The following is a 14,314-nucleotide window of genomic DNA, read 5'->3' on the forward strand; positions in this document are numbered from 1 at the left end:
TCATGTGGCCAATGGTTAATTTGCATGGTCGCCATTGAAATCTAATTGTTAGCCCTTCAAGTTGCGAAGCCACGCTAAACATGAACTTGACCATTTTGCACCATTGTAGCCCATCTGACGGTTAAGTGCTAACTGCCAGCAACCGAGCGAAAAGGGATAATCGCATCGTTGTAGCTTGAAAAGCCTCCTTCGGTATGAAAGTTACAAGGCTTAGGGATAAAGGAAGAGTCAAGATTTTGTTGTATCCCTATTGGTCTGCATGGCAATTAATGAATAAGATAATGGACTTAGACATGGCTACCACCCTGGTTTTCATGAGATTGACAATACTTGGAAAACAAGGGGTGGTGAAATGGTCAACAGGGCCCTCCATCCTTCTCTGTGTTACATTTGAAGTCAGTATATTTCTAGCCATTCCTTAATCACTTGCTACAACCCCTTAAGTTGATAGGTTGGTTTTGTTAGGGAGAGTTGGAGTAATTCCTTACAAGGTGGGTAAGTTCCAAGATGGGGCAAGGACATGTATTTCTGAAGCCTTGAGGGAGAAGTCTTGAGATGGGTATGAACATCTAGCCTACTTGTAGTTGGTTTCCAAGTGCCTTATGATAAGCAATTCCCGTCCTCCTTAGGGTTGACATTTATGAGAGAAGTAAGGAATTGGGCTTAACTATCAAATGTATTATGTCTTTGATTTTATTTAAATGCATAGTGATGTAAGTTAAATCATTGGGTATTGGCAGCTTCCTAGTAGGGAACATTACAATTGGTATTTGAGCCTTAATCCCTTCCATTGGCATAGGATAAGTTAATGCAACATAACCAAATGACACTAAGGGTCTTAGAAAGGGAAAGAAGAACACTAGCAACAAATTTTAACCCCACTCAAAACAATAACATGGATGAACCAACGGAAAATGATTTTAAAACAGTCATGGAGATGACAACCAAAGCTTTAGTGGACCAAAAGAAAAGAATAAGTACTTCTATAGGCCTTACAAAGCAAGGGTAATTCAATTAATAATTCAAAAACTAATTCCTCAAATTGGAGACATAAGTTCAAATCGTTTAGAAAACAATAATGGGTCCTCTACATCTAGGATACCAAAACCCTCTTTCCTATCTAGTGATGGTTTACCACAGGAGGGAGAAGAAATAAATCCACCCACCAACAACACCGAGGAAATGGCTATAACCTACGCAAATTTTAAAGCCTAAGATGGGAGGAACTATATCAGGGACATGAAGCACCCAAAAAGTATAAGAGACATCCAATTAAGGATTTGAGACACAAATTAAATTAAAGAACTTTTCCAAACATCGATAGGTTTGATAAAATAAAAACCATGCATGGTTATAAAAGTTGAATACTTATTTTACCCCCAACCCAATGATAGTAGAGGATGAGTGCAATTTGGTATCCTACATTTGGAAGGATTGGCCTACGAATGGTGGCACCATGGAATCCACACCCAAGGGCACTAAAATGTAATCTCCTATGATGAATTCTCACAAAAATTGATCAAAAGATTTGATTGGACACAACCCCAAAAAGATTTTAAAGAACTAATGCAGCTAAAACATCAAGGGATTGTGGGTGATTACATACGTGAATTCCAAAGAATTGTAATTAGAGTTTTAGGAGTTATGAAGATAGGCTGACCTATCTATTTGTTGAAGGATGTAAAGATTCACCAGAGGGACTGCTAAGTGCTTCTAAACCAATAACCCTAGATGATGCCATTGAAACAACTTGGAGACTAGAAACGTCATCTACAAGTAACAAATCCTCAAAGAAGCATACAAAGACTTTCTAGAAGAAAGATAGATTTCACAGAGTTTTCTTTTTTGAAGATGTTAGGTTAGAACCTTGAAGGAAGTAGCTATGTTATGATTACAAGGAAAGGTGGTGGCCAGACATATTTGTGAGCAAAGAGAGGAGAAAATAAAATGTCTTAGTTGCAAAAATCCATGGGCACTGTTAACACAAAAGTTTGCACACTTGCTTGATGTATTACCCTCAGGCGACCTCGTGTAACATGGAAACAACCTGCAATTGTGTGATTTGTGTTTTGAGGTTGAATCTTAGGACAAGGTTGGTTTTCTTACAATCAAGATGCACCTAAACTAAAACTTTGAGGGAAAAGGGAGAAGGATTGCATTAAAATAAATTACTGAAATGAAAGGGGGTGATGCACCAGATTGAAATGCGATTACTACCTCTACCTATAGTGGCACTAAGCATTAATGAAACAACAAACCACACAACTCTAAATCCCAATCTATCTCCAAAGAACTTGTATGCAAGTTAGAAACTAAGAAAATGTTGAATGGAAGAACTTCACTACACAACATTTACTAGCATAATAAACACAACATGCAAACTAAGAACATAGAAAAGAACATCCAATGCAAGGCAAAAATCTGCACAAGATAGAAAAGAACACCTGTAGAGTTGACCTGTGTGGAAAAGATTTGATTTGTCCAGAAAAAGTGATGACCGTTGATGAAGATTTTTCTATGTGAAATAGACGACCCAGATGCAGCAAAAGAACCCCAATAAGTGATTAAAACCCAACCGTTGATGAATAAAAGCTTTGAATCTGACAGTTGGCATTATTTAGCAATAGGGCAAAAGGCAGCATTGTGAAATAGCAAAAAGTAGTTAACGTAGTAAGGTTTCACTATTTCGCAAAGGGCAGAAAAGCAACTACGAAATAGCGAAATGCAGAGAACATGAAAATTTAGCCATAGATTTTAGCATGTTAACCCATTGCAAAAAATCCAACCAATTGAAGTTTTCTCAAATTGGTTATCTATGATGGGCCATTGGGCTGAGGCAACTTAACGGGATGATTGCTTGCTAAGCATAGATCAGTGGCCTTAAGCAATCCATTGGGCATAGAGTCACCAGAAGATAACGACACGTTAGCCCACTTGTAACTTCACAAAAAATCTGCAATCAAAAAAAAAGTTGAAAGCTCCTGGGAGCTCTGGAAAGCTTCGGGAAGCTTTGCGAGAAGAGAACAGCTATGCACATGCACTTCTTGGAAAGATGAAAACACCTACTCTACTATGTACAAGAATTTAGAAACAAAATAAATCAAACGAAGCCATTGATTGGCTTGTTAAAATAGATGCCCTTCCTTACAAGTTTTTTGTTCCTTTCATGCACGTGGGCAACTAAACAGAACAAGCACGACAAACATATTGCTGCATGGAATAGCTTCCTAATGCTAAGAACAAAGAAGCTCTCCAACGTTGGGGCTTTGTCACTTTGACAAAGACTTACTTGCTGCTCCTTGTGAAAATCTTTCTAATGCTCAAAAGTAAGCATTAACGGGGGCAACATGCTGATTTTTTGTAGAGCTGAATGCCTTATGGGGCATCCTCTTGATGGTATTGGGTCTAAGCAATCAGCCTTGACTACAATGGTGATATCCTTGTGGTTTGAAGGTGGCTCCTCCTTTGGTGAAGAAATGATCTCCACCTCTTCCTCATGATTCTCATGAACCACCTCCTTGGGAGCTACTGGTATAATGTCAAGCCTTGAGTAGAAATCCATTATGATGCTGGAAAAATCATCTTCCAAATCATAACATGCACCCATCTTTTCTTCCTTTTGCTCATGCTTGACTTCCTGCCACAATTTGTGGTTTTTCTCTTCTTTTTCTTGCAACAAGTCTAATCTTTCTTCCACATTTGAAGCTTGATCAACAAGGTTTGGTAGTCACCTCATCCTCCTCCTCTTCCTTATTCTCGGGTAGCCACTCAACATCAAGCCGAGGAGCTTCATGCTCAAGATCCCTACAACATGGTATGAGATTTTGGGGAGGCTCACTCCTTTTGAAGCTAGTAAACTTGCATTTGGGTGGCTCTTGTTCAGATATCAGATTTGGCAATATGGGTGGGAGTGGGCCTTTGGCTCTTGTGTGGTACTTTACAAAATAGGAGGGTTGCTCTGTCTGAAGCTAGCAAATTTTCTCCTTGGAAGCTCTCGTGCTTCAACTGCCTGCATTTGAGAAAGCTTGAGCCTTGGCTCTTCTTCTGCAACAACAAACCTTCTATCAAGGTCCTCCTTCACCTGAGCCTTTCTCACCTCCCTCTCTAGAGAGTAAAAGAGAGCATGATAATTTGGCTCTTGATGTTGAGGAGAAACTTGACAAGTGTAATCTTGTTCATACTGCCCCTGTTGGACCTCAATTTGCTGCCTTATACCAAACTCCTGCTGCCTTGCAACCTCATCAAGTTGCCTATCCCAAGCCTGCAGCTGCTCATCCCATTTATGAATCTGGCTTTGGAGTTCCAACATCATGTCTTTCAGCTCATTGTATGTGGATGTTGGGACTGGAGGAGCAGGTGTGGGAGGATGATAGAAACTTTGGGCATACTGGCCATTTGGTGCAGCAAAGGAATTTTGGCCATAACCAGCTTGAGGTTGGGATTGGTATTGATAGTATGAGGTATGAGGAATAACATTTTCATGATATGGGGGGTAATAATAATGATTTCTATGAAATGGGTCCATGACTGGATATTCATACAACTTGCAAATTCACAGCAAAACTTGGAAAACATAAAAGATCAGAGATGATCCTTACACATACCAGCATTGGGTCCTTTTGAAACTAGTCAATTTGCACTTAGAGTCGCCATGGTGTTTGATAGAATGCCTCTAAAGGCTGATTTCATTGAGAAAACACCCAAACTCTCAATGAATAGAGATTGAATTGGCTACCAACGGACTTATTTAGCTAAATTTGTGTCCCACTGGGCACGCCAAAAACTGTTGACACAAAAGTCTGCACCTTTGCTCGATGTATTACCCTCGAGCGACCTTGTGTAACATGGAAACAACCTCCAAGTGTGGGACTTGCGCTTTGAGGTTGAATCTCCGGAGAAGTCCGACTTTCTTATAATCAGGATGCACCTAAACTAAAACTTTGAGGGAAAAGGGAGAAGGATTGCATAAAAATAAATTGCTGAAATGAAAGGGGGTGATGCACCAGATTGAAACGTGGTTACTACCTCTGCCTATAGCTGCACTACACAACTCTAAATTCTAATCTATCTCCGAAGAACTTGTATGCAGGTTAGAAACTAAGAAAATGCTGAAAGGAATAAGAACTTCACAACACAACATTTACTAGCATAATAAACACAACATGCACACTAAAGAACATTGAAAAGATAATCCAACACAAGGAAAAAATTTGCACAAGATAGCGAAATGGAAGAATAGGTAAAACAAGTATTTCATTAATGAAAGGAAAAACAAATACAGATACAGAGCATAATGTTGCTGTAATGAATTAGAGAAGAACCACGAAAAGTATTTGCAAACTTGCCTTTATATATCAGGCATAACTCAAGTGTTTCCATGAAGGTCAAACCCCAACAAGACTGGAGTTAGATTACAGAGGTGAGCAATAAATGAAAAAATCAGAAATAAATTTGAACAGGAAATGCAACTTGCCCATAGAAGTGATAGGAAAAGTCCAAAATAATGTACCTAGCCATTGGAAAGATAAATCCAAAAGATTTGATGCTTAAAAAAAAAAAAGAGGCATAGGAATACATTAGCGTTGTGGAACAAGGTCCAAAAAGTCGCCCAACATTAAAGAACTGACCTTGAAGACGTGTGTTGGACGCAAGAGATAAAATTGCGCCATTGTCGAAAAACACAAGAAGGGAAAAGATGCAGTTCTAACCCACCTATGTATACCTGTAGAATTGACCTGCATGGAAAAGATTTGATCTGCCCAGAAAATTGATGAGCGTTGATGAAAATCTTTCTATTTGAAATAGACGAACCAGATGCAACAAAAGAACCCCAATATGTGATTAAAACGCAATCGTTGATGAATAAAGGCATTGAATCTGACGGTAGGTGGTATTATGCAAACAGGAAAAGGGCAACATTGCGAAATAGCTAAAAGCGGTTAACGTAGGAAGGTTTCGCTATTTCGCAAAGGGCAGAAAAGTGACTGCAAAATAGCAAAATGTGGATAACATGAAATGTTAGCCGTAGACTTTAGAGTGTTAACCCACTGCAAAGAATCCAACCCATTGAAGTTTTCTCAGATCGATTATCTATGATGGGTTGAATGGGGACAAAGATAGCCAATAGGGACCTAGACACAAATGTGACATGAAAGATATTAGAGGGAAAGACTTGTTGTTATAGGTGCAAAGAGAAGTGGGATCCAATACTTTTTATGGGAAAAGAAGAGAAGCCCACAAATAGAAGCAGGTTATTTATGGGAAAAGAAGAGAAGCCCACAAATAGAAGCAATACTTGACACAGAAGTGGAATAACAAGAGAATAAAACATTATGAAGGTCTTAAAACCACGCAATCAAAAGATGAAGACGTAAAACAATGGACTTTTATGAAGGAGCAACTCCAATGATTACATTGTAAAATTGTCAAAATAAACCAATTCCCAAATTAAAATATTAAGGTATACTTTGTGTTCCCATACATTTATGTGTATATTTTGCATATGCTTTGTGTCCCCATACATTTGCGTATTTTCAAGTATATGCTTCATGTGTGTTTCTATTTTTTGTTGATCTAAAATAAGAGAATAACTAGAGTTTATTTAAGTATATGAATTTAAAGCATGCTATTCTTGGTTTTTTGGCACCATTATGAGGTGACCTAGGTCCTCATTTCTTGAAGACGAGAGAAGATTTGTTTTAAGTTAAGCTTAACCAAGTAATTACTATCAAACCATAATCTACATTCAAAATAAGAGAAAAATATCAGAGAAGCATAGCAGAAGTTGGATTACAAATAGGTCTCCATGATCATTCAATCATGGCTTGAGGGCAGACAATTTTGGGAGATTGTCATGTCCCCTGTTTGAAACCCTAACTGTGATATTAGTGCCCTTTTCACATCAATTTTGTGAAGTTTGTGAGAGACAAAATTGAAAAGGTACATCTAAAGGATCTTACAAGAAGTCAATGATAGCTAGAAGAAAAATACCTTATCACTAAGAATATATAATATATAGGATAAGCATTGAACTAGCATTATTTAATATCAAATCAGTTCAACAAAGGAATCAAGGATGATCGATTAGAGAACATATTACTACCGATAATATATGAAAAGAAGATACAAGTAATTAGTTAATGGCATATTGGTTATATTAGTGTTTAACAACCATACCAATTAACTAAGGCTTACAATTATATTCTCCATGATCATAAGCTGCATTGCCTTGAGGATGAAGAGATATATCACTGGTGTTATAACAATTAGCACAAACTGTCACGCATTTGTGTTGTGCCTTTAACTTTTACAAGCACCTCATTATTGGAAGCTTCATTCTCAACACTTGCACTTTGAATGCCATGTTCTGATTTTTCTTTGTGTGTATGAATTGTGTCATCATTAGAATCAATTAACACGCTAGAAAATGCATTGTGGTCACCGAAAGAATCCATATCAATCTCATGCTTAACATCAAAACAAGTCATGTTACTCTCTCTATTAGAATCCTCTTTGCGTAAACCCTCGTATGGCTGAAGTGAACTTCTGGCTTTGTTAAATGAATTCTCATCGTTGGGATGCTCTATATGCTCATTACTAGTGACTTCAATGTGTTCATCGTTATTATTGCTCTTATCCATCTTTTTGGCTTCTTCCATATTTCAACTTCTCTAACAATAGTGACATATTTGATTGATATTTTTGAAATGCTTAAAAGAAGTCATTCATACCACTCATAAGTGTTTCCATATGTCAATCATTTCTTTGTGGACTTTAACTATTTTTTCTATCATTTTCTTTAGCTAGTGAGGCAAGAAGGAAAGTAGTTGCCTATTTTTAATTTCAGCCTTTGACTTAAAACAAAATAAAGGCTAAATTTGTTTCCTTTGCTCCTAGCAATATACCTCTGAGCTCATTCACTATCACGCATGAGTCAAATACTAACATGCAAATTAACCTAACTTTTGGAACTGATTAGTACTGCCATGCAATAAAATTCAAAAAATTGTACTGCTTGAAAATGTCATGCAAAATAGACTGACTTCATTAAACCATTTTAAAAGTAACATGCAACCATATGGGTATCCACAAATCTGACATGCAATGAAAATCCACTGGTACTGCTTGGAAATAACATACAATGGTAACCCTCATCATGAACTGCTCGTAAACTGAGATGCAATCATCTGGGTATTCACCAAGTTGCCATGCAATAAATTCCAACACACATGCAACTGCAAAATCTGACATACAACTGAATCATTATCATGTGCTGATAAACCCCACAGGCTGGCAGGATTTGGGCTTTGATACCACTGAAATGAACTAGCATATTGTTTCAAATCTGATTTGGATTTTCAATTTTTGTCATGTTCTCTTCATTTAATCACAAAATAACAAGATTCAAATGTGCAAACTAAATGTGCAAAGGAAACGATATAGATTTCCAAGGAAATAAGCGATTACCAACAGAAATCTATTGATAAGGATTCTGATACAAAACATGCATGCCTGTCATATCAAATACATTGTTGTTACAATGCTAGTACATGCATAAAATTTTCCTCAAAACCATGTTTAAAATGATGTAAATTCACTCAATGATGAACTCTGTGTGAGCCCACCACTCAAGTAGTGTTGGGTTTCCGTCTGAACTATGAATATCCAAGGGTTTTCTGTAAAACTAGCAACAATGGAGAGATTATGAAGTGTCAAATTTGCATATATCATAATACTCAGAGAAGGAAGGAAACCCCTTAAATAGATTTTCTGAACTGCCTTTGGACCTCAAATCACAATGTTTGATTCTTAATAAACATTTCCCTCCTCCAAGAGGTCTGTCCCGCTTCTTGAAGGCTTATCATATAAAATAAAGTCATTTTATAACTTTGCCTTAATGATAGTCACTTTATATTTTATTACCTTATTAATAAAGTCTCTTTACAACTTTATTTCATAACTTAAGCCACTTTATTTTTATAATTTAATTTTATAACCCACAGTGACTTTTTCCCTTATAATATTACTTGATGGGCACAAAATGATATTATTTATGTCTCCATCAATTAATAATTGGCAATGCTTATCTCGCATCCCTTATATCTCTGAAGTAGCCCACTGGGATGGCAAAAGAATAGGCTAATCAACACCTGAATGACCACTGAGGAGAAGAGGACACTTCATACTGTGAATTATAATAATACTGAATGATTTAAATAGAAGACCACTGAAGTTGTTCTCTGATTTGATGACCCTAAAAGCCACAATGTGGATCTTGCAGGTGCTTTGGAGTTAGAACACCAATAAGATAAATATAGTTTTTGTTTACGGCATGTTGATTAATTCTTTCTTATTTGGAATAGTTTTTCGACACTCAAGCCATTTAGCTTACTACAATTGCGTTTTCCACACTTAATACAATAGACTCACTTGTCTTTCATTTATTAACTCTCTCGGCATTTTGGTTTGAATACAGTACAATCTTTAGGCAGGCTTTAAGACTATTAATACAGGTAAGTAGCTCTTACATGACCTCACTATATTACCAATTGGCCGTGAAATCAGGATCTTGAACCCATCACCTAGACACGTGGCAAGGAAAATCAGATCCAGCCAAGTGCCTGTTCAGTTAAAGAGAATATATTCAAAAAATTTGGTAGTTACTGCTTCTTCTAGCTAATTTTTTAAGCACAGCTAGTCCTAGGCTGGTTGTTGGCCAGCCGCTAGAAAGCTCTTATAAAACTTCATTCATTATTGTTTCAACTAGAGAGATCTTCATATGATTAGGTCGACTCTGGATATGGTCAAACCATGTTTATAATAGAGGTTAACAGTATACATAATTAGCAGAATTTTTCTTTAAGATTGTGTTTGTATGGTGTAGCAAGCAGGAAGGCTTAAAAGCATATCTTCTGGGATTATAAGTAGATGGCTGTAGCTTATTATTAGTTTGTGGTTGCATTGTATCTTTTCTTGGGATTTGGCTTGTCCAATAGAGGAAAGTATGGCATGGTTATCACTTGTTTTGTACTTTGGCTGCATAGATTCTGGGGGATTTGTTCTATTGTTTATTCTTTCATTTTTTTTGAGTTTGATAAATAAGGTCACTTATAAAAGTTGTAAAACCTATTCTTGCAGCATTAGCTTTTGTACGTTTAGCTAGCTACTCAAGTTTAAACCAAGGTCTTATCACTTGGGCAATATATTGTGGATCTTCACTGTCTTGCTTGGGCAGGGAGACATAATATGGGTTCTCATGATTCTTGATCTAGAGGAAAATGAATTAAAGAAATCTGCATATGAAAGATTACAGATCTTATGGTTCGTTCTCTTGTCGTATGTTAGACTAAGTAAGATATGGAAGGAAATGGCAATCTTATCATTCATAGATATGAAGAATTTATTTTTGAAATATTAATCAATACAGCAATCCAGATTCCAAAACACATCACATTGACTGAACTTTAATGAATAACAAGGTGTAATAATCATTTTCAAAAAATGTGGTGTTATTTCTCATATACATGTATCTTTATATGTATAGTTCTGCTCTAGAAAATTAGGGATCTATGTTTACATTTAGCAGCATTATTTATTTCCAATTTTGATCCATTTGAACAGGTAAGGGATGAACTTGAACATCTTCTAGATGATGATGAAGATATGGCTGATTTGTATTTAACTCGGAAGTACCTACAGAGTCAACAGTTGGAAGCTTCAGTGACAGCTGGAGGTCAGAGTGGTTTAGCTATTACCCCTTATTTGTCTCCCTCAAATTCTCGACAATTGAGCACTTCCAGTTTTGTTAATAGTGTTGCTGGGGATGAAAATGACGTCGAAGACCTTGAGATGCTGTTGGAGGCCTATTTCATGCAAGTTGATGGAACTCGAAATAAGATTTTATCGGTGAGTAAATTTCTTTGTACCAATTTTACCATGAGCTAGGTTAAGCGAGTATATATATATTTGCACCAATTTTACCATGAGCCAGGTTAAATTGGGGTAAATTCAATATTTCAAGATTGATTAGCCTTTTAATTGTATAGAAAAATGCGCAGGTTAAATGTACCAAGAGCAGCTCCTTACATCCTTCATAATTCTGTGTGCTTTGTTGTATTTAACTTTTTAAAATAATGTTCTATTCTGGTTAGAGTTTCTGTACAAACGCAAATGAACTGAAACATAAAAGACAGACTGATGGATTGGAGAATATATTTCTGTACAAGTACAAATGTGACAAGTTACTTGCTAAGTACACTTAATATTTTATATTGATGTTGGCTAGCTTCTAGGAATGCTGAAATAAGAAATAACAATTTGACGATGATGCAAAATCAGGGTACGTAAAACCATGTTTACAAGAAAATGCACATGGATACAAGTTCAGCATATTGGAATTTGGGAAGTTCAAATTTTTACTTGAGAATGGAAAATGTCAGTTTCATCCTCTCAAGATCTTTTCCTGTAGCTTAGCGTTTGTATTTAATGAATATAGAGTCACATGAAAGAGCTGAGTTCTAAGGAAGTTCACTCGTTCTTTTGATAAATTGAAATATGAAGACCGGATTATGTGCTATTCAGTTATCAATCTATATTTGTACTTTCTTTGAAACCCTAAACAGAAGACTAACTTTGAACGCCGTTCAAAAGGAAGTAGGTTCTTTTAAATCAATTTCCTCATCTGCTGTGGGTCACTATAATTCTGGCAATATTCACAGTTGAGTAATTGTGTTCTGAAATGTGCAGGAGGCTATTGCTTGATTCACAATGCTTTTTTGTCAACTTACAAGTCATCGTTTGGACCGGATTACTGTTTTTCAGAATAAACACCACCTATCCATTTACTGTCCTTTTAACACTTCGGATTGTTTACTTCTGACTAGAGTGGATTTTACCTAATAGAAATCTGAAAAATAGACGGATAATCTGCATCAAGAGCTAGCTGATGATGAACCTGGAATCCAGTAGAGTTAGAAATAATTTAACAATGGAAATCAGTGAGGCCTTTTGTCCCTTAGAAATTTCCTCATTTCTCCTCTCCCCATCCAAAGAACCTTCCATTGGAAAAACAACTCACGGGAAGAGACAGGATTTCTTGTCCATATGTCATTTCATGATTTCAGGGATGTGTATGCTAACTGATTGTTTTGGATCAAAGACAGTGTACCGAAAATTTGATGTATATGGAATTAGTGGATTGAAGGAATAACTCTTAACCTTCCCTCGGCATTTCCATGCTTTCTATATATGTGTGCATGCATGCACACACACACACACCCCAGAGAATTGTTTAAAGCTATTAATTTTGATGTTGAGTATTTTTGTTTATTTTTTAAGTTCAGGTTGAGAATTCCAGAATTTTGTCATCATGTCTCAATCTTTATCATAATACAGGTTGTTCTTTGATGTCTTCTAGGTCCGTGAATACATTGATGACACAGAAGATTATGTGAATATTCAGCTGGATAACCAACGTAATGAACTTATTCAGTTGCAGCTTACTCTCACAATAGGTAGCTTTGTGATAGCCCTTGCTACTTTGGTAGCAACGATATTTGGGATGAATATACCTTGTCCGCTCTATAAAATTAATGGGATATTTTTCCCTATGTGGGGATCTGTTTTGTCAGGATGTGTTGCACTATTCTTTATAATTGTAGGTTACGCCCGGTGGAAAGAGCTACTTGGAACTTAGTAAAAACTTAAAAGTAATTTGCCTGATATCTGTGACTTTATTGTCCATTATGATTTTTTTGAGACAAAAACTTGATAGGCTACATTTTGCCGATTTGTTTTAAGGGGTTTGGCTTTAACTGACTTCATTTGATTTGCAAAAGCTCTTGCAAATAGATTTGAATTTGTGGATTGCCATCTAATCTTACTATCTATATTATTAAACTGCTGCAATGCCTATTTATTTTATAAGTGACGACACAGTTTCTCAATGTCTTAACTACAATAAATATAAATGTTTCACTTAACCGTTATTGTTTCTGCGTTATGTGGTGAAGCATTTAGACTTCTTGGGAGCTCATCCATGCAAATTGTACTCCAGCTCAAACAAAATTTAACCTTAGAATTTTCCATGTGGACAGCTATCTACCTTATTTACAAAACTTTCGAAAGGTATTGTGTCTCATATATGATTTTTATTATAGAGCAGCTTTTGCTCATCCAATAACAAGCAATATAATTTTAAATATTCAAGCTATTTGAAGTGTTATTAATCAAAATAGTTTTATAGATTAATACAAAAATATAAGTCAATTCCAATCTCCCATCTTTCTAAACTTGTTAATATTTATATTTTAATGTCAAAGATTAAAACAATTTTAAAAAAATCCTTTCTTCTGACCTTGGCCTTTATTTATCTAAAATTAAATATAAAATAAAAAATATATTAAAAAATTATGGTGTTTTTATTTATATTCTTACCTAATTAAGAGTGAAAGTGGGAATACATATACACAAAGATAACAATTTAAACGTTATCTTTTTAAATCAGGATTTTCCTATGATCATCCTATTTTTGACGTTGACAGGCAATGTGTTAAGTTTTCATTCTTAATAGAAATTGTTACAACAATCATGTAAGGATGTTAAAAGTCATGGAAGGATTAAGTTATATTTGCATTTTAAGAACGTCAAACAATCATTTCCAAGCTAATATCTTGAATAAGGTGCTTTTGTTATGAGTGACCTTTCGGCAAAATCCATGATTTGGGGAAGATATCTAGTAGTGAATCAAGATACAATAATGGTTCACTCAATTTTAATCATTGAATATACCAATAGTGGATCATTTGTATATTTATATTTGGTTTTTTTTTTTTTGTTGCGTCTTTTTTGATTTGTGATTGGCTTATTTGTGCACAACTACTATTGAAAATTTGTGAAGCACTATTGAACATTTTGTGAACTGCTATATGGTGATTAAATGAATAATTATTGGGGAACACTTTTCTTGGACCACTTTTTGACCCCAACATAACGTCTCCTATAGAGTGCATTGTTATTGGTGAGAAGCTGAAACCTTAGCTTTAAGTAGTTGAGTCATATTCAAGAATTTCAAAGAAAGGGAAATTTTTGACTTCGTTTTGTATCTTAATTGAGTGTGCAAAGTTAGCTATTGCCATTGTTGCATATCTTTTCCTAGTAGGTGGAAGAATATGATAAATATTTATATTATGATTTCAAGTATTCCATGTACGAATATATTAGACATGTAATCAATGCTATGAAGCCATGGACTATTTCTAATTACAAATGCATGCTTTATAGTTATGATTTCATTGAATCATCTCTATTGCATCAG

The 14,314-nt window shown here is 35.7% G+C and overlaps 1 protein-coding gene across 2 annotated transcripts in view; it reads left to right on the forward strand.

The window, feature by feature from the left end:
* Positions 1-12,924, forward strand: part of LOC149575169 (magnesium transporter MRS2-4-like) — a 52,222-nt gene extending 39,298 nt beyond the window's left edge. The window contains exons 3-5 of one of the 2 annotated variants that reach the window (XM_089815024.1): positions 10,621-10,732; positions 10,812-10,905; positions 11,746-12,012. In XM_089815024.1, coding sequence (XP_089671150.1) covers positions 10,621-10,732; positions 10,812-10,905; positions 11,746-11,878 — 339 coding nt within the window. In that variant the 3' untranslated portion in view covers positions 11,879-12,012. Of the gene's footprint in view, positions 1-10,620; positions 10,906-11,745; positions 12,013-12,415 lie in introns of those variants that run through there. The other variant, XM_089815023.1, reaches the window with a different exon arrangement.
* Positions 12,925-14,314: the final 1,390 nt, after the last annotated feature.

The sequence above is a fragment of the Cupressus sempervirens genome, chromosome 2, assembly GCF_028749045.1.
Source record: "Cupressus sempervirens isolate cs-2001-9-10 chromosome 2, ASM2874904v1, whole genome shotgun sequence".
Lineage (NCBI taxonomy): Eukaryota > Viridiplantae > Streptophyta > Pinopsida > Cupressales > Cupressaceae > Cupressus > Cupressus sempervirens.